Here is a 27,816-nt window from a genome sequence, read left to right on the forward strand (position 1 = left end):
CCTCCCCTTCCACAGGACACCCCCAGTAGTGGAGGGACTGAGTTAAATTGAGGCTGAAGGGAGCAGTGCCCTGCTCTGTGTCATTTGCAAAGGTTGAGGATTATTCCATAATTCTGACCATAATTATCTGCTGATCTGCAACTCTGGTGCTGGGCAGGGCTTCCATACAAGTACTTTAGGCAATGGTGAGTGCTTTGTCTCTTTTCCCCAAGAATAGATGGAGTGATGCTGTTGGGTAATGATTCTCCGTTATTTTTTTTACAAGAATAAAAGACTTGCATTTGTTTTGGGTGCCTGTCTAAGTAGTCTTGTGGCTGGCATAGAAACCACTAATTGCCTGTCTGAAGAATCCTGGATTTTGTGCTCTTTACTCTAAAATCTTCTCACAGAAGCTGCTTTCCAGTCTCTTAAGAGAATGCCAAGCTGTTCTTTTCCTGATCTCTCTGGAATCCGACCTAAAGCAGCCCCTTAACACCAACCAGCATCTGCCCAACCATGAGGTACAGCTGCAAAAAGAGTCCCTTAAAATTTAGAGGTGTCTTCATCATCCTAAAATACAGATACTGCAAAAATTGGTGGATTCATGCTGCTTTACCAATTCTTTCTGTTTGTGCATTTGGTTTTGGTGAAAAGAGCAGGAATTTCATCTTTCCAAAGCAGAGGAAATGGGGTGGTGATGCCAGTGACTGCCTGTAAAAATGTGAATTTGCTTATAGCCAGGTTTTTTTCTCCCTGGGAAAGTTCCTTGTCTGCAGGACCCACCCTGGAGCATGAAGCAATCAGGCTGTAATGTGCATTTCTGGTGTGAACACACAGTATCAGTGAGTCAACCCAAAATTGTATCATTGTCAGGCTGCTAGGCAAGCACTCTCAGTTTTAACACATTTAAAAGATACTCTTTAAAATAAGCACTCCAGATTTTAAAATCAGCAGGAGATTATCCAAAATAACTATTCCATTATTTCTAGGGGAGCTGAGGAAGGTGGCACTGAATCCAGAGTGTGAAAGCCTCAATTTTTCTGTTAATTTCCCAATTCATTAAACATCATCAACGCTGTTTGCAGATAGTTTGTGATTTTGTCTTAAAAAATCCACTTGTTGGCCAGCTGAGATGTGATTTTTTCCAGGCAGGTTGCTTTGTGATGAAAACTTTAAAGAAAAGTTTATTATTTTTTTTTAGTTAAACACCTGGAATAGAGGGGTTTTTTTAACTCTTAAGCTGTGCTTTTAATATCCTGGGCATTATTTCCCATTCCTGGAAGCTTTTCCTTGAAATGAACACTTCTTAAAGGAGAGAAACAGAAAGCAGAAGCTGAAAAAGAAGGTAGATTTTGGTTCTCTTTCTGCATGTTAAAGTGTGAAAAATATTTAATTCTAAAATGCACAAAGGTGTGGAGCTGAATAAGGAGCCCATGCAGTTCACTAACAATAAAGAATATTTTTTATTGCCTGGATTTCAAGTCCAGAACATGCTTTGAAGAGCTCCAGTCTCTGTATTATGCACTCAGCAAGTTTAAGGCAACTTCTTTTTATCAAACCACTTTTAAACTCTTGGTTTACTTTAATTCTATGATGTGGACACTTAAAAAAATGGTAAAACACATCAGTTCTTAATTTAATACATTAAAAAAAAGAATATGTCTTTTGAACAATATTTTATATGCATTTATACTCTTCAAGATTAATAGAGAATGCCAAATTTTACCTTAGAGTTGAACTGTTTTTAGGAAAAACCCAAAGTTAAATGGTAAAACATCTTTAAACCAGATTTTATATATTGATATACTCACATTCCTTAGCACTGGCACCTGGGAATCGTGTAAACTGGAAAATTAAAAGCAGTTTCATGTATTGCCTCTGTTCCAGCTGGGAGATGGACAGGCACATCCTTGCTCTAAAACACTTTATTTTGTTCTGCTCTGGAAATCTAAGCAGGGAGTGAGGGTAATTTGATAAAAAAGTCCTTTCAAAGTAAATGAATCAGAAGAAAACAATATTTTGATGTGATCACTGAGGTTTAGTTACTTGAAGTGCTGTTTGGAGCAGGTAAATCAGCTCAAACAGATCCTGATAAAGGCTTTTTATGTGGAGGCTGATGATTTTTATTTAGGAATCACAGTTTCTCTTGGAATAATTCTGGGAGTGCTCAGGCAGGAATCCCAGAGGGTTTGCAGTGCTGGCTGGGTTTGGATCTGTGGGATGTCACCCTGGCAGTGCTGGTGCTTGGGGAATGCTGTTGGGATTCCTCCTGCAGTGCCTGGAGGGTTTTGCTCTCCCCATTTTTTATTTCTCCACGTCTTTGGTGTTTGGGTTGGTTTGGCTTTTGTTGGGGGAGATGTCAGATGGTGAAATCTTGTTCTAAAGCTGCATTTTAGTTTTGGGACCACTTTTCCTGGCACAGATCCAGTGCCAGAGCTGGATTCCAGATGGAACTTCCCAGAGGTGAATTATTTTGCAGGTTGATACTGGGATTCAGTCCTGTGTGAATTATTGAACAGGATTCCAGTCCTTTGGGAATTTCAGAGGCAGCCAGCTGAGTGTTTCACTTCCTCCAGCCCATTAAAACTGGTCCCAGCTTTAATATCCTGGGTGTGCATTGCATAAAAGGTTGTTGGGAATTGTAGTTAAAAAATTAATTTGTACCAAATACCTTCCATTGGTACCTGGAATAAATTTCTATTCCAGGCACTTGGAAAAGGTTTTTAAAGTAAACCAGGTGGCCCCATAAAATTAGTGTGTATTTTTGAAAATAGTGAGGAATGTGTTGTTAGATTTATAGATAGGGATTTATTCACCTTAAAATATTCTTCTGTATCCTGAGCTTGCATTTCCCAAGGGCCTGGAGTGCCAGGACACAGGGAATGGCTCCCACTGCCAGAGGGCAGGGATGGGTGGGATACTGGGAATTGGGAATTCCTGGCTGGGAGGGTGGGGAGGCCCTGGATGGAATTCCCAGGGAAGCTGTGGCTGCCTCTGGGTTCCTGGGAGTGTCCAGGGCCAGGCTGGACATTGGGGCTTGGAGCAGCCTGGGACAGTGGAACTGGATGAGATTTAAATCCCTTCCAACCCAAACCGTTCCAGGATTCCACGATTATCATTTGTGTGTGTTCTTGAAAGTCTGCTGGCAAATTCAAAACGTATTTATGTAAACAAGAGCTCTCTGTTCAGTTGCTTTGCTCTTTGATTTCTCTAAGTTCAGGAGCATCTCCTGGGGATTCCTGTTTTGGGTTTTTCCTCCATAATCCACAAACACAAACTGTCAAACAGTTAAACCCCACGGCTCTGCAGGCACCACGTCGGGATAATCCTGGCACTGGGCACTATTTGCATTTTCTAAAACAATTCCACCATTGCTCTGGACCACTCATCAAATTTCTAGAGCATGACTAAAGGGTTTATTCTTAGCAAGTGTTGCATAGACAGATATAAAAGACCATTTTGAGGACTTTTTTTGAAGTTTACATTAGTTCAGTGCTTCTGTATTTTAAAACACATGGGAATTACTCTGTTGTGATGTGTGAGGTTGCAGGGTTGGGCTTAAGGTCAGGAGATGCAGGGGTGTCCAGCTTTATTTCATGCATGTTTTCCATGGCAGGATCAGGCTCCCCTTGGGTTAGAAATATTTAATGTATTTTAGCCTCATTATAGTGGATTGTTATTTAAAGCATGCTAATTGCATTAGCAGCCATTATTATTTAATGTATTATAATTCCAACAGGAAAGTTGCTCGTTAAGAAGTTTTAAAATAATATTACACTTAGGTTTGAAATCTCTTAGATCATTTAGCTTTTCATAAATACATGTATTTGAGCTCAGAAACCTGGACCTTTGCAGGCTTGCAGTTGCTCCAAACATGAGTTTGAGTGACCTGGGCCAGTGCAAGGTGATTTGGAATGTGATGGGCTTTAAGATCCCTTCCAACCCAAACCAGGCTGGGATTCTATGGATGCATCTGGAACCAAAGGCAGCTGCTCCTTTTACTTAAATCTTACTATTTTCATGCTGTTTTTCATTTTTACAAAGTTCCTGACACAGGAATGTGTGCTTGGCAGACAGTAACAGGGGAGTTTTTGCGGGCACTGGTGTGAGGTGGGTTTTAGATCCCAGGTGTTTAATAGGAACGCTGAGATTTCATTTGGCAGCTCCAGCAGAAGGAGCACTTCCTACCTGTGTTGTTCAAGTGGAAATGGGAATTAGTGTTTGCCTTGGCTTGGGGAACAGGCACAGGAATTAAAAACCACCGTGATTCACCTCATTGTGGTGCCTTCACCCCTCAGGGCTGGGCTCCAGTCCCAATCCCAATCCCAGTGTGTGCTTTCCCCATCTTTTCATCCCACCTCACCTCCTGCAGTGTCTCCTGTCCACCTCCTGCTGCTCTCCTGGGTTTTCACCTCTCTCTGCACAGTGCAGGCCTTATCTAATCTCTTCCAGAGGAGCTGTGGAGTCTGTTGTTTGCTTTTCTAATTACCTCACTGATTCCCTCTGTGCCAGCCTTTCACATCAGTGGTTCCGGAGCGTTACTCATGTGGAAAACCTGGCTTTCCTGGATCCCTGGCCTCTGTTCTCCTTGATTTTTTAATGTCATCTCAATGACCAGTTGGTTCATGGAGAAATTACTCTGGAGGCCTTCAGTGTGTCCAGATTATAGGAATTATTCCCTGGGAGGGTTGTGAGGCCCTGGCACAGGGTGCCCAGAGAAGCTGTGGCTGCCCCTGGATCCCTGGAAGTGTCCAAGGCCAGGCTGGACAGGGCTTGGAGCAACCTGGGATAGTGGAAGGTGTCCCTGCCATGGCAGGGGTGGAATGAGATGGGATTTAAACTCCCTTAAACCCAAACCATTCTGGCATTCAAATTCCAAGTTTGGATAATTCAGTGTTCCTCACTGAGCTGTTCTCCTTGGGAAGGGTGGGATGTAAAAAGTGGGGAGAGGGAGCCCACGAGTGCTGAATTCAGAGCCCAGAGCAGCTCCCAGCTCCGTGTGGAAGAGTTTGGGGAGAACTGGGAGCTGCCAGCTTTAATTCAAACGAGGGCACAGCCAGCTCCACGTGGTGTTTCCCTCCCCTGTCACAGGGCAGAGGCTGTGCTGGCCTCCCTCAGGGTTTATCTCAATTTAAACAAAGCAGTTTATGTGGATGGATAAAATCCAAACACTTAATTTTCCGTCAGGTTTGAAGATTAAAATGTATAAATAGTTTGTGTACATGTAAACAAACTCACATTTTAGCTTCTTCTTGACTCTGTATAAAAGGAAACAACTATTAACTGGAGAAAGAAAATTTGTGTGTATTTGTGTCATTATTAATGTTTGTTGGTTTTTTTTTTTCCTGTGGACACCAAGCAGCCTTCCCAGGAGATTTTAGAACAGTCTTTGATGCTGTTTCAAGAGTCAGATCCTGTCTGTACCACCCATCATTTCTGCTTTAATTCACCCTCCCCTCAACTAGAATATACTGTAGGAGATTATTTAAATAGCTAAAGATGGAAAATAAATTACATTTACACCAAAGTGGTGGTGTAAGATGATTTTTTAATACCCCTGTACAGTCAGTTAAGGGATAATTTTATTTTGCTAATCATGCTTCAAGTTTTTTGCAGTTAAAAAAGCCAAATGCTGTATGTAGATAAAAATTCTCTTTTACTTAAGAGTCTGCTTCATGCTGTTCCTCTCTCAGCATGTTTTAGTGTGATTTAAGAAAAATAGGCCAGCCAGAAATTGCTGTACTAGAAATAAAATAAGAAATCAATGTGGTTATTTTTAAAAAGTTGACAGTGCATTTTTATTGGGGATTTCTCTTCAAATATTTAAATCTTTGTGATTATTTCTAAAGAATAATGCTTGAAAATTTGGAATATCAGTGCTATCCCCTTTCAATGAATAAGAGCAACAAGAAACCTTTAAGTTGCTCCATTTGGTTCCCTTCTTCCTCTGGAGCATCATCCAGATGAGGGATTAAAAATGACCTTTGGAGCAGATGTTTTGTGTTTCTCATGGTCAGGGTCATCATTAGGACAGAAAAGATAAGGAATTAAAACACAGACTTTTAAATGAGAAACTTCTTCTGAAATCTCAGGTGATACTGGAATTCCATTTTCTGAAAATGTAGTTTTGAATAGGAGTAGAAAACTGGGATATTTTTACCAAATATTTCAGGAATATGAATCCATATTTTTATGGTGGAATGTGCTGCCTGCAGACTTGATGTGCAGTTTGTGGATTTGGGAATTTTCTGTTCTTGGGAGTTTTTTAAATGAAAAATCTCTTTTTTTGCTCATGTGCTCTCTGTGGAACAATTGGAGCTTTCTGGATGTGTTTTCACTATCAAAATTATCTATTAAGTAAAAGTATATTTAGTTTTGTAGCCAAGCTGTTGGTTTGTCTCAGAAAAGGCTAAAAAGAAGTTCCTTGCAGTTTTGACTCTATGTTTTATTTCTGCTCAGCTTTTTGTCATTTCAAATGGAACCCTTGAATCATTTCTTTTATACTCTGGACTTCTGGATTTCCCCAAGTCTGAGATCCAGAATTCCTGTGCTTCAAAATTAACCCTGCCATTATATTAAAAAATAAAAAAAAATAAAAAAAAATCCTTTTTTTTCCTAGTTTTAATGCCATTTATCTCTATGAAAAGTTTTCATCCTCATCTTTTCTGAACAGACTCCTTGCTCTGAGGATTAAATAATATCTCACTGAGAAGGAATTTTGAGGAGAAGCTTTTGAGGATTTTCATCCAATGCACATTGGAAGGGTGGGAGAATAGGGAAAAAATGAGGAGCAACAGAAGGAGCAGTGTAGAAAATTCAACTTAAAATAAAATTGTGTCCCCCAGAAAGGCCTTAAGGCCAAGTTTAAATGCCATCTTGCACCTGTTATTTAATTTCTTTTCATTGGAACAACTTGAACTGTGTGAATGACACTAAAAGTTAGTTCTGCTAATCCTAATCTCTCTTTAATGACTTCAGAGATAAAATAGTAAAAAAATCTGTTTTCTGTGCTCCCTTCTGCTCAGCTTTCTGCAGCAGAGCTCTGACTGCTCAGTGCAACACCTTGTGGGTTCTTAAAGGGTATTTTGACCCTTAAAAGAAACAAAATTCAGCCTGTGTAGCTCTGGTGTGTTTATTCCATGCCAGTTTATCTAATTGTGCTCAGATATTTCAGTCTGAAGCAGAGATCAGTGAATGTCCTTTCTGTAACATCCCCAGTAATTCCTCCTGCTTTTTTTCTGGACATGGAGTGCTTTATCAGTCTCACCTGCCTTTTCCAGTCCTCTCAGTCAGGATTTAGGAGGTGCTGTAAAGAATAAATGTTTTGTCCTTGACCCAGTGGCATCTGATTTGATCAGCTGGTGCTCAGCTTTTATTACAGTATTTTTGTTTTGCTCTGAGAAACAGTGTCTTGAAATGAAATTGGTTTCTTTTTTCTTCTCAGCATTTATGTCAAAAGAACTTCTCTGAAACCCAGGGAGTGCAGATTCACCTCTGGGACCTTTCAGGATGCTGCAGGCAGACTCATTTCAAGTGGCAGCTGATCTTCTAAATCCTCTGGGGAGAGTTGGCTCAACCAAGAGATTTGGGGCTTTGTTGTTGGTTTTGCTCCTTTTGAAGGAAATTTGACTCCAGGACTTAGAGAGGGCCATGGAGATGATTTGGGGGATGGAACAGTTATGAGGGAAGGCTGGGAGTGTTGGGTTCTCCTGGAGAGGAGAAGGATCCAGGGAGAGCTCAGAGCCCCTTGCAGGGCCTGAAGGGGCTCCAGGAGAGCTGGAGAGGGACTGGGGCCAAGGGATGGAGGGACAGGACCCAGGGAATGGCTCCCAGTGCCAGAGGGCAGGGATGGATGGGAGATTGGGAATTGGGAATTGCTGGCTGGACTGGAATTCCCAGAGGAGCTGTGGCTGATCCCTGGAAGTGTCCAAGGCCAGGTTGGAGCAGCCTGGGGCAGTGGGAGGTGTCCCTGCCCATGGCAGGGGTGCTATAGGATGGTGTTAAAAACCCCTTCCAAGCCAGACTATTCCAGGATTCCATTATTTATGTTCCTAAAATGAAGCTGATTCCATGTCACTGTTTAAGGAGAGCTCTGTGCTCCTCTGCTGCTCCTCAGCCTTGCTGGACATCCCTGTGCTCCCAACAAAGTTTAGGAGAATGTGACATGAGGTGTTTAGACCTGGCAACTGAAGCCAGGTACAAATGAAGTCATTTTTTTGCACGGTGAAGTCTGAAATAAAAACTGGGCTGCAGTCTGATCAGGGAATGGGAGTTCCCATCTTTTCCTGATCTTCCTCCTCACTGTTCCTGTTCTTGTCAGTTCTCTGGAGCATCATTAAGGGTTCACTGCAGGGCCACAGAATTTCATTTTATTTCCTTGCTGTAGTGGTGCTCTCTGAGAGACACGTGGCGGGACCTTAACCCAGCACTTCCTGGTTTGCCATTGTTTTGTGAATTAAACTCTCATGTTCAGGAAGAACACAAAATGCTATTGTTGAAAACCTGCTGTCTTAAGTAGGACTTTTCAAGGAGTGGGTTTGGTTTTCTTGAGGATTCTTTCTTTCTTTCAGGATCTCATATCCGTGTTGGCTGGGAATCGGTTGTGTAAAGCAGAGATTCGTGTTTGAGGCACAAAAGGCAAAATTACATTTACAGAGCTATAAAATAACTTTATAACAAGACTGGGCAGCTGGATTCAAATAGGGCAGGGTTAGATGGGATATTGGGAATTGAGAATTCTTGGCTGTGAGGGTGGGGAGGCCCTGGCAAAGGTTTCAGAGCAGCTCTGGCTGCCCCTGGATCCCTGCAAGTGTCCAAGGTCAGGTTGGACAGGGCTTGGAGCAGCCTGGGATAGAGGAAGGTGTCCCTGCCCATGGCAGGAGGGGGAACAGGATGATCTTTAAGGTCCTTTCAAACCCAAACCATTCTGGGATTCTCCTTCACTTGAAGGAAGCCCTCAGAGCTCCCCAGTTTTTGGGAGCTGCTCCATGGGCTTTTGGAAGGGGCTGTACCTGTATTTCAGAGCATCACAATTCAACCCAAAGGTGTTTCTGTCTTGTCCCAAGAAACTGCCACCCCGTTTGTCCTGTGAATACCAATGTGAGTATATCACACGACTTTTTTGAGGTGATTTACATGGAATTTGTGTGGGGAGAGGAGGGAATTTCCCTGGATTGTATTCCTTACGAAGCTTTTGGCTATAGTTTGAGATCTAGTGAGCGCTTTCCTGATTGAGAAGCTGCCAGGGAAAACTGAGTATGGAGACCAACCCCTGAGTGCTTTTTTTTTCTTTTTAAGGTGGGGTGGTTTGATTGAGGAGATTATTTATAGAAAAAGAGCCCTGCTGACCCTGGATGTAGGATGAAAGGAACTGTAGCCCTTTCTGTATGGGCACATGCTGAGGTTGCCTCTTCTGGGTTGCTTAGTCTAGTTTAGCCTGGGAAACCAAAGCTGGGATTAGTCTCCATGATAGTGAGATAAAATGAGTTATCCTGCCTTGCCTTGCAGAGAGGTGGGAGTCAGCTTTTCCCTGCTTTTCCCTGTGGGTCTGTGCTGCTCCTCTGTTCAGTCACCCAGGTAGGGTGAGCTGAGTGACTCCATCAGGCTCTCATTAGGGCTGGTAACGTCACTGCAGTTACTCATTCAGGGCATGAGTAACTCAGAGTTACCCACAGGGATGGTTTCACTGAATGCTGGCAGAAATCTGCCTTGGCTTGATGCTCCTTCTCACCAAAATGGCAAAACACAGAGCTTATAATTCCACAGAGGTGCCAGCTTGGCTTGAATAGGAATTACCACCTTAACTCCAGAGGAAAAATTGTGAGAAATATTAAAAGCGTGTGAATTCGCAGCACTGCGATCCAGAGTTATCCTGCTTTTGCTGGGATTTGTTTTTAGGCACAGCTTTCCATGAAAAACTCCTAATTCTTTGAATTCCTTTGGGCAGGTCCAGCAGCAGGTTCACCCCAACCTCTCAGCAAAGGAAGATTCCCTCTACTACATTGAGGAGCTGATCCTGCAGCTGCTGAACAAACTGTGCATCGCCCAGCCACGGACTGTGCAGGATGTGGAGGTAGGAATGGGGCTGGAAAACAAGGGCTTGCTTCTGGAATTGCTGGAATTAATTGGAATATTTTGAGCAATGCAGGTTGGAAGCCTTAAAAAGCTTCCTAACGTGACTTTGTGGCTCTCCCTGGATCCCTGGAAGTGCCCAAGGCCAGGTTGGATGGGGTTTGGAGCAGCCTGGGATACTGGAAGGTGTCCCATGGCAGGGATTGTCACTGGATGATCCTTAAGGTCCCTTCCAACCCAGACTATCCTGGGATACTCTGATTCTATTTAGATTTTATAAGCAAATTTAACTGGAAACTCATTTTCCTATCCAGTGCTTCAGGATAGAAATTGTGGGTATTTTTCCTTTCAGCAATATTTTTATAAATGCAAAATGCTTTGAAGGATTTTCTGCTCTTGAATGCACAATGGATTTAAGAATTTTTCCTACTTTTTTGACATCAATCTGCAAGAAAAAAAAATTAAGTATTTCAGTGAAAGTTTACTGTTGTCAGGCCTGGATTGTGCAGCTGAGGGAATAGAGTTGGATGTTCCTGGGACTTTATTGGACTCACTGAGGCTCTTGTATTATTGCAGCTGTCAGCTTTTGTGTCATTCCAAAACGAGGGTTTAATGGAGTCTGGATGGAGAAAATGTGGTTCTCCATCTATTCCATGTGGCTGTGACCCAATAGAGCTTTGTAGAGCATTAATTTTACATTAGTCTGTAGGTCCAGGATCTTCAGCCTCATCCAAAATGATGTCTTTGTATGAGATTCTCTGTCTGTTGTGGAAATTAAAATAATTTTATATGTATATATATTTATATATATATACAAATATGATTATATATTTACATATATAAGTATGTGTGTATATATATAAAAGAATATAAATTATATATGTGTCAAAATTAATACGTCTATATTAATATGATTAATATATAATATATAATTTTATAATATATTTATGTTATTATATATTATATATAGTTAATATATTAATATAAGTAATATAATTAATAGATTATATATAAATATAAATACATATATTCTCATATATAATATGTGAATATATATAATTTTTATATATTATAAATATAAATTATACATGTGTCATGGAAATAAAAGAAAATTATATAGTTAAAAATATATAATTATATATACTATAATATATTTTTATATAAAATATGTGTAGATAATATGTATATATTTATGTTAATTTTTATATATTTATATATATAAATAATAAACCAGGAGGTTTTAGATTTTTATTAGATGCCCTTTATTCAACATTAATTATTAATTTGTTATTATTTTTTTAATACTGATGCATGAAGATTATTATATCACTAAATTAAAGCAAAATTTGATAGTTCCTTAATAGCTTTTGGGATTGGATCTGCTCCTCAGGTGTTTTTAGCTGTTAAGGGAAAACATGAGAGCTGTGATCTCTGAAGTTTATCATGCAGATATTTACACAACAGCCTGGAGCTAATGGAACTTTTTGTCCAAGATATTGTCCTTAAGTATTTGCAGGATCGAGGTCTAAAAATCTCAAATTAAAAATGTTTTATAAATAGAAGCAGCCCTTCAGATTGTTCCTAAAGAAAAGAGTGGGAAGCAGTGTTAGAGCACAGAAGGGGCCTGTGTTAGGTTGGATATCAGGAAGGAATTCCTGGCTGGGAGGATGAGGAAGCCCTGGGATGGAATTCCCAGAGCAGCCCTGGCTGCCCCTGGATCCCTGGCAGTGCCCAAGGCCAGGCTGGATCAGCCTGGCACAGTGGAAATGTCCCTGCCATGGCAGGGGTGGAACTGGATGGGATTTAAGCTCCCTTCCAACCCAAACCAGTCTGGAATTCCGGGATTCTAAGCTGAAGCATGGCTGAATGCCACCTTACCTCCATTTTTGGGAGGATCTCCTGGTGGGATCCCAAAGAGGGATCATTTGGGGGCTGCTCTCCAGGAGGGAATGTCACCCTGTGGTGACCTGGGAGCTGATCACAAAGCTGGGCATTGAATGGCCACCTGCAAAGGTATAAAAGCTGCCTCTAGGAAAATCTGCCTCTCTGAAGACCTTGGGCCTCCTGATAGGTCTTGGAATATGTGCAAAAATCTTTTCATCAAAGGGACACAAAAATTTCACCATTTTTTCCAGGTCATCCTTCAGCTTTTCATTCCTGCTATAAACTTTATATGATGTAGGGCAAGTTACACTCTTTTCTCAAATACAAACAGTATCAATTTGGGGTTTTTTTTTGTGGGCTGTAAACTGTTCAGTATTTCCTGATGGTGTTTAAATCTTGAGCTCCCTGTCTCACAGAACCCCAGAATAGTCTGGGTTGGAAGGGATCTTAAAGACCATCCATATCCAGCTCCCTACCATGGGCAGGAACAACTTCCAGTGGAAATAGAGACTGAAACCTTCTTGCTGCTCTTGAAAAGATCATGGATTTTAGGAGATCTGAAGGAATTCCTGGTGCTCAGAGAAGGGAGGTTGTTGGGGAATGCTGAAAAGAGAGAAGCCGAGTTGTGTAAGGAGTGAACAATTAGAAAAACGTGTTGCAAACACTGAGGAGGAGGATAATTGTCTGGAGGGGAAGTAATTTGCTGTGCTGTGTTTTATTTCAACCTCTCTGGTGGCTGTGCTTGGTCTCAGTGCTCTCTGTGTTGGGCAGGAGCGGGTTCAGAAGACGTTTCCTCACCCCATAGACAAGTGGGCGATCGCTGATGCTCAGTCTGCCATCGAGAAACGGAAAAGAAGGAACCCCCTCCTGCTCCCTGTGGATAAAATCCATCCTTTACTGAAGGTACCTCTCACCTTTACTGCCCCCCAGCATGATCTTTAATGTGTTTCTTTCATTTTTATAAAATTAAAGAAATTTCTCTTCTTGGCTTCTTCTTTATCACCATAAAGCTGAATTTATTCTAGTGTGTAATAAAAGTAAATCCTTAAATTCATCAGGTTCAAGACATCAGTGTGTTAATCTATTACCCTATTTTGAAATAGGATTAGTTAGTTCTTAACATAAACAAAACTCAAATACCTTCCCTTGTTCAGCAGAGCTGCTTTGATGCCTTTATTTGTTTCAAAATGCTGCAGAAGCTAAAATAGAAGAAGAGGGAACAAGTAGATCCTGTTCTTTGTGTACTGTCAACCAAGATGTGTCCTTTCAGTCACTGCTGAATGTCACTGGTACCTTGGGTTTAAAAATCAAGAGATCTGCAATGATGTTTCCAGCTGCTGAGAAAACTTTATGGGAACATAAACAGGAATTAAAGCACTTTTTCAGGTCTTCTTGCTGTGTTCATACACACAGCATCTCAATTCCTGAGGATTAATGAAAGGGGAAGGGGTGTCAAGAGAAAAAACAGCATTAAATAAGATCTTCCTAAACACTGGTGGTGTTCTTTGGTGAAATCTGGTTTAGAAGTATGAAAACAGGCCCAGAATCTGATTTTTAGAGGATGCACCAACAAATAAGGAGAACAATTTGTGCCTTATTCAAATGCACAAAGTCACCTGCATTGATTGGCAGCTAAAAGGCTGCGTGGTGCAAGCTGTGCAGGACATGGAGCATGTTCCCAGGGATACTGTGCTGCATTCATCCTGCTTTTTGTCTGTTCAGACTTCCATTATTAAAGATCCATTATTTTATGGAGTGCAGAGGGTTGGTGTGGCAGAGATAATCTTTAGGGTCCCTTCCCACCCAAACCATTCCATGATTCCTTGAAAGTGAAACCTACTCTGTTCTCAGGAGTCCACATTAGGGCCAGAGTCCTGCAATAAGCACAGAGATGGAAATTTAAGTACAGGAGTAATTCCACTGAAGTCCCTTCCTTAAATGAATTCTATTTTTAGGACTGTCATTTTTAGAGGAGGAATTATTTCAAGGTGTGTAGCTTTTCCTCTGTGAAAATACTGCAAAATAACACAAGTATTTACAAGCATCTCCTTCCAGGCAGATGTTCCAATTTCCATTTGATGTCCTCAGCCCTGGGTGTTCCATTACTGTAAATTATCTCCACAGACAAAATCCATTTCAGTCAAAAATTCAGTGTGTTTATTGTCATTCTAGATGAATTTCTGGAATAAATACCATTTGTTTTCTCTTGTTTTCACTTTGCAGGAGGTCTTGGGCTACAAGGTGGATTACCATGTCTCTCTCTATATCGTGGCTGTCTTGGAATACATCTCAGCTGACATTTTAAAGCTGGCTGGAAATTATGTTTTCAATATCCGACACTTTGAGATCTCCCAGCAGGACATTAAAGTATCAATGTGTGCTGATAAGGTAAGGGGTTGGGATTAAAACGGTGTTTAGAGGTGATTTGTTAAATTTTCTTTGATCTGGGAGGTGTGTTCAGAGGAGGATCAGAGGGAGAGCCTGGTTTTACTCAAAGGCAGAGCTTCTCTCCTTGTTCATGTCACATCTGTACAGCAGAAATTTAAGTTAAGCCTGGGTAACTTTGGGAACAGCTGGAGCCTTTCCAAGCAGTGTAAGGACAGAAAATGATGATGTCCTTTATTTCTCTGCTGTCACACCCTGCTGATGTCACTTTGTCACAGCAGCTCTCCTCCATAACACAGAAAAGACCTTTAGTTTTTATGCCCATTAAAATGAGAAACATTTTTGTTCGGTTTTGTCTTCAGCAGGAGGTTTTGTCCAAGGCTTATGCAAGATGCCTTGTTTTCCAAGTTGATTCTGCATGAATTGTAACTTGTTTTCTAGGTCGTGCTCACTTCCAAGGGGGAAAATGGCTTTGGCAACTGCTGCAGCCTCCTGCTGCCAAAGTTGAAATATTACTCCCTTGTGAAAGTGAATACAGCAAGGATTGTATTAAAAACTCCAAGGATTTCTCTGAACACACTGAAAGAGCTGAGCTGGAGCCACGTGTGAAAATCTGGCTGGGTGTAATTCTGTGGATTTCTTTGGCAGGTTTTGATGGATATGTTTGATCAGGATGAGATTGGGTTGGTTTCTCTGTGTGAGGACGAGCCTTCTTCTTCTGGAGAGCTCAACTACTACGACCTGGTGAGAAATGAGATTGCAGAAGAAAGGCAGTACCTGAGGGAGCTGAACCTGATCATCAAAGTATTCCGGGAAGCTTTTCTGTCCAACAGGAGACTCTTCACACCTCATGTGAGTCCTTTCTTGATGAGCAATGCTAATTACCCCATTAGCAGCCAGAACTTATCCATTTTGAATGAACTGTGTTGGAGGTGAAATCAAATCTGATTTATTGTCTGTCAGTGAATAACGAGCGTTGTCTGTGTGTGAAATTCAATGGGGGAATTGCCATTAATAGCGTGGGAGTGGAGCTTAATGGACACAATTCCCTGTCAGATGCCAGCAGCAGCTGGATTATTTTGGTCATTGAGGTAATAGTTTCACTTTTGCTTAACACAAAAATTAACTCATCTAACTGCATATGCAGTGAATGCTTGAACTGACATTTACAGGCTACTCCTTATCTGTAGAAATTCCAATTAAAACAGCCCTTGGCTGTGGATTCTCTAACTGTGAAGGGAACCTCTGATTGAAATATTTGATTGAAATTGTGTGGCAAATTTTGTTCTCAGGGGGAGTGAGGAAGGATTGGTGGATCCTTCCTGTGGAACAGGGAGAAGGGGACAGGTCAGGAGCACCTGAACTGGGATTTTTAGGTGATACCAGCAGGTTAAAAAGAAGCACCAGGATCCATTCCCATTCCAGCTGGGTGTGGAGATTCCTCAGGAACTGAGGGAATTGTGCAGGTGTGGGGGTAGAATTCAGTGAAGATGATGGGAGGAGAAGGGAGCCATGATTGGGAGCTGAGGAATATTCTTTTGGGAATGGGTATAGGAAACTTCAGGATTTCATGTTCTCACAAGAGGGTTGCCATGGTCTGGGCACTGGCAGGAGAATGGAGCAGGGAATTCAGAGGGATCAGAGGGAGAATCCAGGACACTGGAAGGAGCTCCCTCATTGAGTGAGGATCATTGAAAATCTACAATTAGAATTTGGGAATGAAGCTGCCAATTCCTGCTCCATTCCCAGCTCTGCTGAAGCAGCCCAGGAGCTGCTTTAGTTGCACCCGTGGTTTAGAGGATCTGAGCTTGGAGCTGCTGTAAATTCCTCCTGTAAATCACCTCCTTCCTGCTGTGTTCCATGGGACATGCAGGAGCAGAAGGAGCAGTGACAGCAGGAAAGGGGAATGTCTGTCCAGATCCCAGCCTGTCCTGGGAGCACAGCAGCTCCTGGGAAGGATGCTGTGGAAATTGGGCAAGGCTGGATGTGCCCAGGGAAGTCTGGAGCGCTGGGGAGACCACAGAGTTTAACTTTTCCTTGCTTTTTGTTGGCCCCTCTCGATTTACCTGCTGGTTCAGACAAAACCCACTCCAATATTTACATGCTTCAAATGAATTATCCCAGCCATTAACTCAGCCATGTTTTGTGTTTGCAGGACATTGATGTGATATTCAGCAACATTTCAGACATCCACGAGCTGACAGTGAAACTTTTGGGATTGATTGAGGACACTGTGGAAATGACAGATGAAAGCAGCCCTCACCCTCTGGCTGGCAGCTGCTTTGAGGACCTTGCAGAGGTTTGGTGTTTAATTTGGTTGCTTTAGGGGGTTTTTTAATGTTTGTTTTTATTAAATCACTCAAAACAGGGTTTTAATTCAAATATATTGTTTAACATCTGGAATGGGAAATATCTTCACAGAGTAGGGAGTCCAGGAAGGAATGAAAAAGCAGCAGTTTATGGCTCAGGAATGTAGCAAAAGTGCTGTTGATACCCATTGAGCTAATAAAATAGAAATTGAAGAGTAGGAATAAGGGAAAACACAAACACTGCACTGGGATTGGGTGTGGCTCATTCTGGAACATTATTAATTATTTTCTCAGTTTGTTTTGAAATACTGGAAGGATTTTTTTTTTTAATTCTGAAATACTCCATACTAAAACTACTCTGAAACACAGAAGGGAGTCACAAAGTTGAGGTGGGATAGAGCTCAATTTAGTCAGAATTCCTGAAAATAAGTGCAGAATGACTCTGGAATTCAGCAGGGAGGTGCACAGGGAAAAAGCAGCATCTGAGAGGGAAGAGGACAGTTCAGCTTTGGATAAGCCACACAATTTTAATTGTGTGGGGAAAAAACTCTTGAGTGGATGACCAAGGTAGGGATGGAAGCTTTGCTGTTGTTGGACATGGTTTAAATGCAATCTGCTTTTCCTTGGGATGTCCCTTAATCCCAGGTTTTGGCCCTAAAATGTGACAGCAATAATGTAAACCACTATTAGAAAGCAAAGCAGTGAGTTGTTCTGAGCTGACAGAAAATGTTGCAGGTGAACCACGTGGTGAATGGCAAGTTTTTGGTTTTATCTTAAAATTATGATGTTTATTAAAAAAAAATTAAAATTTTATTTAACTTTTTATGTCTTCCAATTTTAAGATCTGAGGATTGCATGAACACCCCAGCACCACCTGGAGAATTATTACATTTTTGTGGCTGTAAAAAATACAGATTTTTGGGCACAGATACCAGTTATTTAGGAATTGACCATAAAGTTTTCTTGGCATTTCTTCAATAAACCACTCATGTAGGAAAGTCCTGTTGACCAAATCTTAGCAGTTATTGAAGCATAATTGCTTTATAATGATAAGAAGTGTTAGATCAATGGATTAAAGTAGTTTAAATATTGAAACTGAAAAGAAAAAATCCTTAAATTTGAAATAGTGCAGTATTGTCCTGGAAAAAAAATCTGATTTTATTGCAAAAGCTTCTCTGAGTCATCCTGTGTTTAATGGAAACAAATCCTTTTCAATGAGTGAAAATCTCATCTGATTTTTCATTCACTGAAAAACTTGAAGAGGAAATGAAATCCAGATTATTTTTCCAAGCTTTTCATGAAGGTAATCTATTTGAATTTATTAATTCAGTTAATATGGGACAAGACCTGCTTAATAACTGAGCTGCTGATTTGATCATCTCACAGGGTGAGATCATCTTTCTGTCAGTGTTTGCAAAAGGAATCATCAAAGAGAGATATGAAAGTGTTTATTTGCTTTGCTTATCTCACTGCCAGGGTTGTTCATTTAGTGTTTCCATTAAAAAAGGTCCTTCAACTTCTTGGGAAGGATAATTAAAACCAAACAACTCCTGCAAGCTGGAATCTTCCTGCTTTGTCTGTTTTTTTCTGCATCAGGTCCCTGGATGGTTTAAAAACATAAATATTGTCGAGGTTTTGAGATAAGGAAGTGTGGGGAAAATAAAACATTAATTTCATGTATGGGGAAAATAAAACATTTTTTGCTGATGTGGAGAAAATTCAGAAACTGACACCCAAAAGTGGGAGATGGATGGTTGAGAGCCTCAGAACAGGGCAGAGGGTTTCTGCCTGCTCTGGAGGGATCTTCACACGGCAGCTGATAAAACAAGGGGATTGTCAGTAGATTGTAAATTTGTTTTTTGGTGTTTGTGGTTCCATGAGAGGAGTTTGAAGTATCCACAAAGGATTAAGGGTGGGAAGCAGTGCACAGCCCACGGGGGTGGAATGGGCAAACACCAGTCCAGGGCTTTATCCTGCACTGAGATCATTTATATGGACATCAGGGTGGTGCTTCCATAGAATCCCAGAATGGATTGGGTTGGAAGGAGCTTAAATCCCATCCCAGCCCTGCCATGGTAGGGACAGCTCCCACTGTCCCAGGCTGCTCCAGCCCCAATGTCCAACCTGATCTTGGACCCTTCCAGGGATCCAGGGGCAGCAACAGCAAATCTGGGAATTCTATTCCAGGGCCTCCCAACCCTCCCAGCCAAGAATTCCCAATATCCCATCTAACCCTGCCCCTCCTTCCACCAAAAGCCATAAATTTCAATATTCCAGAATTCCATATTTCAGACACTTTTGCAGCATTGCATGCATAAAACTCTTTTAAAATAATTAATCTCTTGGGGAAGATCCCTAATGCAGTTCATTTTAATCTCATATTCATTAAACAAACCCAAAATATAAAAATACTGATTGAAACCTAAGTGGAAGAAACTAAAACCACTTGTAAATGCAGTAAAAATTTCAATAAATTCCAGAAGACAGCACAGAGTCAGGGAAGATTGGTCTGGCTCCTGCAATGGATTTGCACTGTGGATTCCACTGTGACTTGAGACTTCACCAATGTTCAAACAAGCCTTTTGTGGGGTTGGTATTCCCAAATCCAGCAGCCTGGCAAGCTCTGAGGTGAAAAGAGGGATGTGCTGATCCCAGCAGTGACTCAGGAGTGAATCAGCCCCAGGAGTCTGCAGGGACTGGGATCAGCCTGACAAGCCCTGGCACAGCCCAGCTGGGAGCCAGAAATGATTCCTGTGGGATTCCTGCAGCCAGAAATGATTCCTGTGGGACTCCTGTGCAGCCAGAAATGATTCCTGTGGGATCACTGTGCAGCCAGAAATGATTCCTGTGGGATCACTGTGCAGCCAGAAATTATTCCTGTGGGATCCCTGGACAGCCAGAAATGATTCCTGTGGGATCCCTGGACAGCCAGAAATGATTCCTGTGGGATCCCTGGACAGCCAGAAATGATCCATGGACAGCTAGAAATTATTCCTGTGGGACTCCTGTACACCCCAAAATTATTCCTGTGGGATCCCTGTGCAGCCAGAAATGATCCCTGTACACCCAGAAATGATTCCTGTACACCCAGAAATGATCCCTGTACACCCAGAAATTATTCCTGTGGGATCCCTGTGCAGCCAGAAATTATTCCTGTGGGATCTCTGTGGAGCCAGAAATGATTCCTGTGGGATCCCTGGACAGCCAGAAATGACTCCTGTGGGATCTCTGTGCAGCCAGAAATGATTCCTGTGGGATCCCTGGACAGCCAGAAATGATCCATGGACATCTAGAAATTATTCCTGTGGAATCTCTGTGCAGCCAGAAATGACTCCTGTGGGATCTCTGTGCAGCCAGAAATGATTCCTGTGGGATCCCTGGACAGCCAGAAATGATTCCTGTGGGATCCCTGTGCAGCCAGAAATGATTCCTGTACACCCAGAAATTATTCCTGTGGGATCCCTGTACACCCAGAAATGATTCCTGTGGGATCCCTGTGCAGCCAGAAATGATTCCTGTGGGATCCCTGTACACCCAGAAATGATTCCTGTGGGATCCCTGTGCAGCCAGGTTTCCATCCCATCCAGCTGTAACTGATCCTGTGGAATCACAGCTGGATACTCCAAACAGAACCATAATTTTTGCATCTAAACCCTTGATGTCACTTGAAGACTTTTCCCTGAGACCGGTTGCTTTGTCCCAGATGAGATATTTTCCCTGGAAAAGTGTCCCAGGTTTCCACATTGTCCATCTTCATGGACAGAGAGGAGGTAAAATTGCCATTCCATGGGAAATGGGGTGAAAAGCAAAAACTTCTCTTGGTTCCCACTGCTTCAGTACAACAAAGTTTGTGTTGGCCACAAAGATGGAGAGGTTGAGGAATGCCAAGAAAATTATGGGCATTTCAAAGCTGGAAGTGAAATAAGATTGTGGTTTACTCAATGTTTATTTTGCAAAATCAATATTTTCTTGAAAAGTTCCATCAGCTTATTAAAGGAAATTATTGTACCATCTGGGACAGAAATAGCTTCTGTGTGTAATTCTGTGTTTTTATTCAGGAGCAAGCCTTTGATCCATATGAAACCTTGTCCCAGGATATTCTCTCTCCACAATTTCTTGAGCATTTTAATAACTTAATGGCCAAACCTGCTGTGGCTCTCCACTTCCAGGTGAGTGCAAATGAGAAATACTGAATGGCTTTAATTCTCATATTTCAAAGGTTTGAATTCTGTCAGCAATTTTTTTGCTTCCAACAAAGTAATCCTCAAGGTCCTGCCCTTTCTTCAGTGTGAGATATTTTGACTTTGCCTCTTGCTGTAAAAACAGGGCACAGCTCTGACCCATCCCAGGAGTGTTTTGCAGGTTTTTTTCTCCTCACATGAGAACAGAGAGTGAATTCTCACACTTACTTTGCTTTTTAAAGCCAACCACAGGCACACAAACACCATATTTTCATTTTGTCCTGTGCATATCCAAGGCCTCCTTCAGCACTGGGGCTGTGACTGGTGCTTTTTCTGGAATAATTCTTCAGTAATTTCTTAGTCATTGCTGGCTAGCAGCATAATCTGTGATTCTTTTTTTTATTTCATTAGTTCCTTCTGCCTGTGTAGCAGATTTATTAATTAAATTAATCTTTATTAAATTATTTTTTTAATGAAAAAATTTTAAAATAAAAATGTATTAATATTAAGATGCTGCTCAGGCTGAGCTGGTGTTCAGAAAAGCCCTTAGAGAAGCTGCTGAGCAAGTGATGGGTCACTGGTGCTCCCAGTTAAGCCCAGTTTAGTGGTACTGGGGCACCTCTGGGCTTTCCCTTCAGGGAGTGTTTCCAGCTCTGAGCCCTTGGTGAGCTGGATCATCTCACTCTGAAATACTCCTGGAAAGTGAGTAAGGAAAACTCTTTGCCTCCTTCCCTCCGAAATTTTAAGCTCAAAGCTGGAATTCAATTCTTTCATTCCAGATGAAATTGATATTCAAGTCTGGTGTGAGTGAATCTGGCCTCATTTCTGACCCTGAGGTAATTCAGTTTCTCCTCAGCAGTTATGCCATGGAAAATGGCAGGAATTTCACCACTCTTTGGAAAAATCTCATCTTACAACCTGAATTCTTGCCTTAGTCAACGACTGGGAATGGAAAATACTTCTCATTTTTTAAGTGATAAACCTGTGATTCTCTGTGATGTGAGGGTGATACTGATTTCTTCAGTACACAGTGAGGCCTCCATATTTCTGTGGGACATAATGGGAGCCCAGTGAATATTCTGAGTATTTCAGTGTAAGCAATCCTGTTTTTTTTCCCTTTCCAGTCCACAGCTGAAGGATTTAAGGAAGCTGTCCAGTATGTCCTGCCTCGCCTCATGCTGATCCCAGTTTACCACTGCTTGCACTACTTTGAGTTGCTGCAGGTAAATGGAGCCACACTCTTATTTCTGACTGAAAATAATTATTAGTGTAGAGAATCTGAGCTTTTAAATAGGTGGTTACATTTTACTTACTCCCTCTGAAAATTAAAATTATTTGACACTGGTTACTTCATTTCTGAAAAATAAAAATGTATTAAAAGTTGTCTTAAAAAGCATCTGTTGATCTCATGTGTGAACATTCAAACTAAATTTTATCAAACAAATCTTTATTGAACTTGAGTTCTAATACAGTTAAAATTTAATACACAAATCTAACTTCTTCTTTCTATGAGTTGTGAATTTTTTATCCATTCAGAAAGAGCTAAGCAGGATTCAGTCAGAATTCTCAGTCTCAGGTCACACTCCAGCTGCAGCTCAGTTTATCATTTCAGAATAATCCATTCTTAATATTCAACCACTTCTCCTGAGTCCTAAGTGGAATTAGCTGAGGATAATGTAAAAAAGGTTCTGTTTGCCCCATTGTGTGGGAGAAGTTTGTAATGCTTTAAGGGTAAATGAATTATTAACTAACAGGGGGATGAACTTAAATGAAATGGGTAAAACACCCTGTGGCTATAGCTGACATTTGGAAATAGCAACAGAAATTACTCTTTGAGGTTCTCACAGTAAAATCTGATGCTGCACAGATGAGTTGTAGGGATTTCTTTTGTGTTTTAAAGCATTTACTTGTATGAAAGAGAAAAACAGAATTTATCTGTAATTCAAATAAATATTACTAGCAGTTGTGTTAATACCAGGTCTGTAATTAATATTTAGCACAAACTCCTTTTTTTTTTTCTTTATTTCTACTTAATTTCACTCCTGTTTTCATTATGTCTGCTGTGATTTTGTGCATATCCTGATTTAAATAAATAAAAAAAGGGATGGTTTATTTTGACCCACCTCCAATGAATGGATTGCCAATATTTTGCAGAAAAGTTTAAATCCCAGAATGGTTTGGATCGGAAGGGACCTCAAAGATCATCTGGTTCCACCCTCTGCCATGGCATGTTGCTACCAACTAGATGGAGATTATATGAAAATCTGTGGAATTTCCTAATTTAGGAAGTTTGTGCTGAGTGGTGGAGATGGATTTAATTTTTATAGAAAGGAAATGCATTTGTTCCACTGTCTTTACATTTTTCTGTAGTAGCAAATCTTGAATTTCAGACTTTCTTTTACTCTTTGTTCTGTGCAAAATTGATATTTCTTCTTGAATTTGCTGAAGGTGGCAGAATTCAGGATGATAGGAAGCAAAGAGCTCATTCTGTGTGAAATTTGGATTGTTGAGATGGACTCATGGAAGGAAGACACAGAGAGTTCCATAAACCAGCACTGAATCCTTGGCTATTTCAAACCTTCAAACTCTTGAATCAAACCAGTTTGAAACAGGATGTTGTTAACAGGCTAAATAAATAAACATTAAAGGGTAAAAGGTGATCTTTCTAAACATGGTGAATATCCACTGATTTTTCCTCTGACAAATATTTTTAGTTTCATGCACATCTGCTCTGTAAAATCACTGACTTGAGATCACCGATTTCCCTGAGTGCTGCTGATAACACCATGCAAGAAGGTTTTTCAGTCTTCCTACCCTGCTAGAAATGATTCAAATCTGAAAGCAAATAAATGTGTGTTCTGTCCCAGCAATTGCAGGAATGCAGTGAGGATGAAGAGGACAGGGAGTGCCTGAAACAGGCCATCACTGCCCTCCTGAACCTGCAGTGCAGCATGGAGCGCATTTACAGCAAGCACTCCCCACGGCGCCGGCCTGGGTAAGCACCCCCAGAGCCTCCCTGCCTTCCCACAGCTGGCAGGGAGGGAGAAAAATCACCTTTTCCTGCTAGAAAATGTCTAAATTTCCTTTTCAAGGCACGTCTTGTTGCCAGTTTTCTTTGTAGACAGAGCAGCAGCCCAAAAACTCCACGCCCCACTTGTAAGAATAATGTGAATATTTTACTCCTTCCCAGCCAAAGCATTTTGTGTGGCTTATTTGGAACTGGATTATGGCATTTTCAAGGAAAAAAAACTGATTTAAGCAATTAATTTAGTTGATTATTTTAGTCTTTTGGGATGACAAATCTGGAATTTTTCTGTTCTTCCTTCAAGGGAGCCGGTCTGCCGCTTCTATCACCGGCAGATCAGAAGCAAACACTTGGCCATCAAGAAAATGAACGAAATCCAGAAAAACATCGATGGCTGGGAAGGCAAAGACATCGGCCAGTGCTGCAACGAGTTCATCATGGAAGGAGGACTGACAAAAATCGGGGCCAAACACGAGCGCCACATCTTCCTCTTCGACGGTTTGATGATCAGCTGCAAAACCAACCACGGGCAGTCACGGCTGCCCGGCTACAGCAGCGCCGAGTACAGGCTCAAGGAGAAGATTGTCATGAGGAAAATGCAGGTGGTGGACAAGGAGGACACGGCAGAGTACAGGCACGCCTTCGAGCTGGTGTCCAAGGATGACAACAGCGTGCTGTTCGCCGCCAAGTCGGCCGAGGAGAAGAGCACGTGGATGGCGGCGCTGATCTCGCTGCAGTACCGCAGCACCCTGGACAGGATGCTGGACTCGGTGCTGCTGCAGGAGGAGAACGAGCAGCCCCTGAGGCTGCCCAGCCCCAGCGTTTATCGTTTCGTGGTGGAGGATTCAGAGGATAACATTGTTTTTGAGGATAACTTGCAGAGCAGGAATGGCATTCCCATCATCAAAGGAGGCACGGTGGTGAAGTTGATCGAGAGGTTGACCTACCATATGTATGCAGGTATCATCAGCTTTGTTTTTGTTCTTGCATGAGGGAGGAAGTTAATCCTTTATTGGGAGTTTGAGAGAGATGGGACTGCTGGGAGAGGTCTTAAAACATAATTTATTATTCTTCTTTTATGGTCTTATGAAGTCCTGAGAGCATCTTCACTATGTTCATGGTCAGTGGTCACAAGGTTTTGTAGAGGTTAATTAGCCAATAAACTGCTGCCACAAAATAATGTTTCTACTTCCACACCAATAGTTCATTATTTTGTTTGATATGTTTTTGCCTCAATGTGGACATTCTTAACCAATCATATAATGACACACAAAACTACTTGTTATACCTTAAACTTCTTATTACCTTTATAATTATTTTTTTATCTTAACTTTAAAACCTTAAAACTTCTTACAACGTAACTTAACGTCTTTCTATTTAAACTTACATTCTTACTTATGATTTTAAATCCAGAAGCCTCCTCCAAGGTCTCAAATGAAACCTTGTGTCCATGTCTATGTCTAAGCTTGCATTTACAAGATTTTGAGAGCTTTCTGTGCTTGGAATTCCCACAATCCTTTTATCTTTAGTTTGCTGGGCTTTTTTCTATTTGTAATGAAATGTAAAATATGCACAGAGTAAAAATATGTTATTAAATCACCTGGCTTTGCAGGCAAAGCTGTAAGAAAATCTTGGGTATGTAAACCTTTCATCCCCTATAAAAACCACAAAAATAGGTTTCCATGTTTCATCATGGCCAAAGCCATGGAGCTGTTACAGGCTGAGGCTCTGTGAAGGAAGAAAAAAGTTGAAAGTTATATTTATTATATTTACTATATTTTTAATATTTATTACATTCAACCTGCCACTCTGTGAAGTATCTGGGTTGAAGCGGATGCCAATCCACAATCAGCATTTTTCAGCCTTTCACTGTGTGAAAGGCACAGAAGTGAAAGCTTGAAGGAGTTCCATGAAGTGCTGATGCTGAGGAAAATGTTTGGTTCAGTTTTGGGGTGCAAGGGGAAGCTGGTGCTGTTGGGACTGATGTGCAGTTTTTGTTAAACTTCCCCAATAGTACAGCTGGTCAGGGAGAGTCATTCCTCAGGGAAGGCTGAGACAGAGGTTTTAAGAGAATATTGGATGTGAAGTTCAATATTTTTCAGGGAAATTCGCCGAAGAACTGAGTGAAAACTTCCCAAGCACTGTCATTCCTGTTGTTTTCCAAATACAGTGCTTGCCTTACAACTTCAGTGTCTTTTCTGCATGTTGAACTTCTTCTTTGTATTTTATTTCTGATCTTTTGCAACTGGTTAAAACCCCACTGCCGTCATTTTCTTATTCAATACTTACAGATCCTAATTTTGTTCGGACTTTCCTGACCACCTACCGCTCCTTTTGCAAGCCCCAGGAGCTGCTGAGTTTGCTGATAGAAAGGTAAGGAGTGATCCTCCTTTCTGAAAGCATGCAAAAGGTTTGGAATCACAGAACAGAATCCCAGAATGGTTTTGAGAAAGGACCTTAAAACCCATCCAGTGCCACCCCCTGCCATGGGCAGGGACACCTTCCACAATCCCAGGCTGCTCCAAGCCCCATCCAGCCTGGCCTTGGATAGTTCCAGGGATGGAGCAGTCACAGTTTCTCTAGGAATTCTATTCCAGCGCCTCCCCACCCTCACAGCCAAGTATTTCTTCCTCAAGTCCCATCTGACCCTCCTCTTTCTCAGTTTGAAGCCTTTTCCCTTGTCCTGTCACTCCAGTTGCTGATGAGATTTGTATATTTGGAATCACAGAACATTCTGACTTGGAAGGAACCCTCAAAGATCAGAGATTCCAACTGCTCCTTTCCTGCTCAGGATGCCAGTGTGAAGTTTCAGTGTTTTAATGAAGTTTGTAAAGCAGTAACTTTAACAATGATCCAGGTTTTCAGTTCAAGCTTCCTTTTCCCAGTTTAAATGAGTTACCTGAATGAGGTGTGAGCTGGAGCACCTGCTGTGCTTGGGCTGTGGGTGGTGGTGTTGGGAGCTGCTCATGAGAACTGAGTGCACCCAAACCTCGATGGAAATGAGGACAGAAATGTTTCAGGCAGTTTGTTTGAAAGCACAGAATTCAGGTAAACAGCATCTTAATGCAGTGTAGTAAAGCTGCTCTTAAGCTCTCATCTAATCTTCCCTTAATCAAGGCAGCAGGTCCTTAAAAACCTTCTATCCCAGTCTAGACATGGTGTGATGAGCAGAGAACCAGCGAATTAGCAGGGTGTGGAGCTGGGCAGGAGGGAATTCCAGGCAAACTGGGCAGCAGAGAAGCACCTGAACCTCCTCACACTGAATTTATACAAATACATTTCTATAAAGTGCAGCTTCTGCACAGAGGATTTGTGTTTTGTCTCAGTTTCCATCAGCTCTGTGGTGTTTTCCCCCAGGTTTGAGATCCCCGAGCCCGAGCCCACGGAGGCAGACAGGCTGGCCATCGAGAAGGGCGAGCAGCCCATCAGCGCCGACCTGAAGCGCTTCCGTAAGGAATACGTGCAGCCCGTGCAGCTCAGGTGGGTGTGCCCTCAGCCCTGCCCTGGCACCGCCAGGCTGGAGGGCACTGATGGCACCCAGCTCTAATCTCTGCTGGAGACTTGAGCCATGTCTGCCTAATATCCCAAATCGTGTCCTGATTAGTGCCTGCTGGAGCTGGCCCAGCTGGGATCCCCACCCACGGGCACGGCGCCTGTGGCTGAGGGATGTGAAGCTCAGAGCGGGGCTGGCCACGCTCTCAATGCATTCCTTGTTCCCAGGCCCTGTGAAGATAATTCCTCTGTTCCCAGTTTTCCAGCCCTGCTGGTGTTTCACTCCCTTTCCCAGCCCCGTGGATGTGTTTGCTCACAGACAGGGAGGCTCTTGTCTGTGCTGCACATTGCAGTGGGCTGCAGAGAATCTTCAAGGTCTTGCTGACCAAGCTAATTTGGGGAACAATTAAGCATTTCTAGCATGAATGAGGGTAATTGTTGCCCTGACTGGGGATCGAGACGGGAGGAGACACAGATCACAACCAGTGTT

The 27,816-nt window shown here is 41.9% G+C and overlaps 1 protein-coding gene across 1 annotated transcript in view; it reads left to right on the plus strand.

Annotated features, from left to right (window-relative positions):
• The window catches only part of SOS2 (SOS Ras/Rho guanine nucleotide exchange factor 2), a 40,682-nt gene that overhangs the window by 1,007 nt on the left and 11,859 nt on the right, over positions 1 to 27,816 (plus strand). The window contains exons 2-12 of the mRNA XM_058834740.1: positions 9,926 to 10,051; positions 12,706 to 12,837; positions 14,158 to 14,322; positions 14,968 to 15,171; positions 16,475 to 16,618; positions 20,687 to 20,797; positions 21,934 to 22,032; positions 23,677 to 23,804; positions 24,139 to 24,794; positions 26,126 to 26,207; positions 27,192 to 27,314. Coding sequence (XP_058690723.1) covers positions 9,926 to 10,051; positions 12,706 to 12,837; positions 14,158 to 14,322; positions 14,968 to 15,171; positions 16,475 to 16,618; positions 20,687 to 20,797; positions 21,934 to 22,032; positions 23,677 to 23,804; positions 24,139 to 24,794; positions 26,126 to 26,207; positions 27,192 to 27,314 — 1,970 coding nt within the window. The remainder of the gene's footprint in view (positions 1 to 9,925; positions 10,052 to 12,705; positions 12,838 to 14,157; positions 14,323 to 14,967; positions 15,172 to 16,474; positions 16,619 to 20,686; positions 20,798 to 21,933; positions 22,033 to 23,676; positions 23,805 to 24,138; positions 24,795 to 26,125; positions 26,208 to 27,191; positions 27,315 to 27,816) is intronic.

Source organism: Poecile atricapillus, chromosome 1 (genome assembly GCF_030490865.1).
Source record: "Poecile atricapillus isolate bPoeAtr1 chromosome 1, bPoeAtr1.hap1, whole genome shotgun sequence".
NCBI classification, from domain to species: Eukaryota; Metazoa; Chordata; class Aves; order Passeriformes; family Paridae; genus Poecile; species Poecile atricapillus.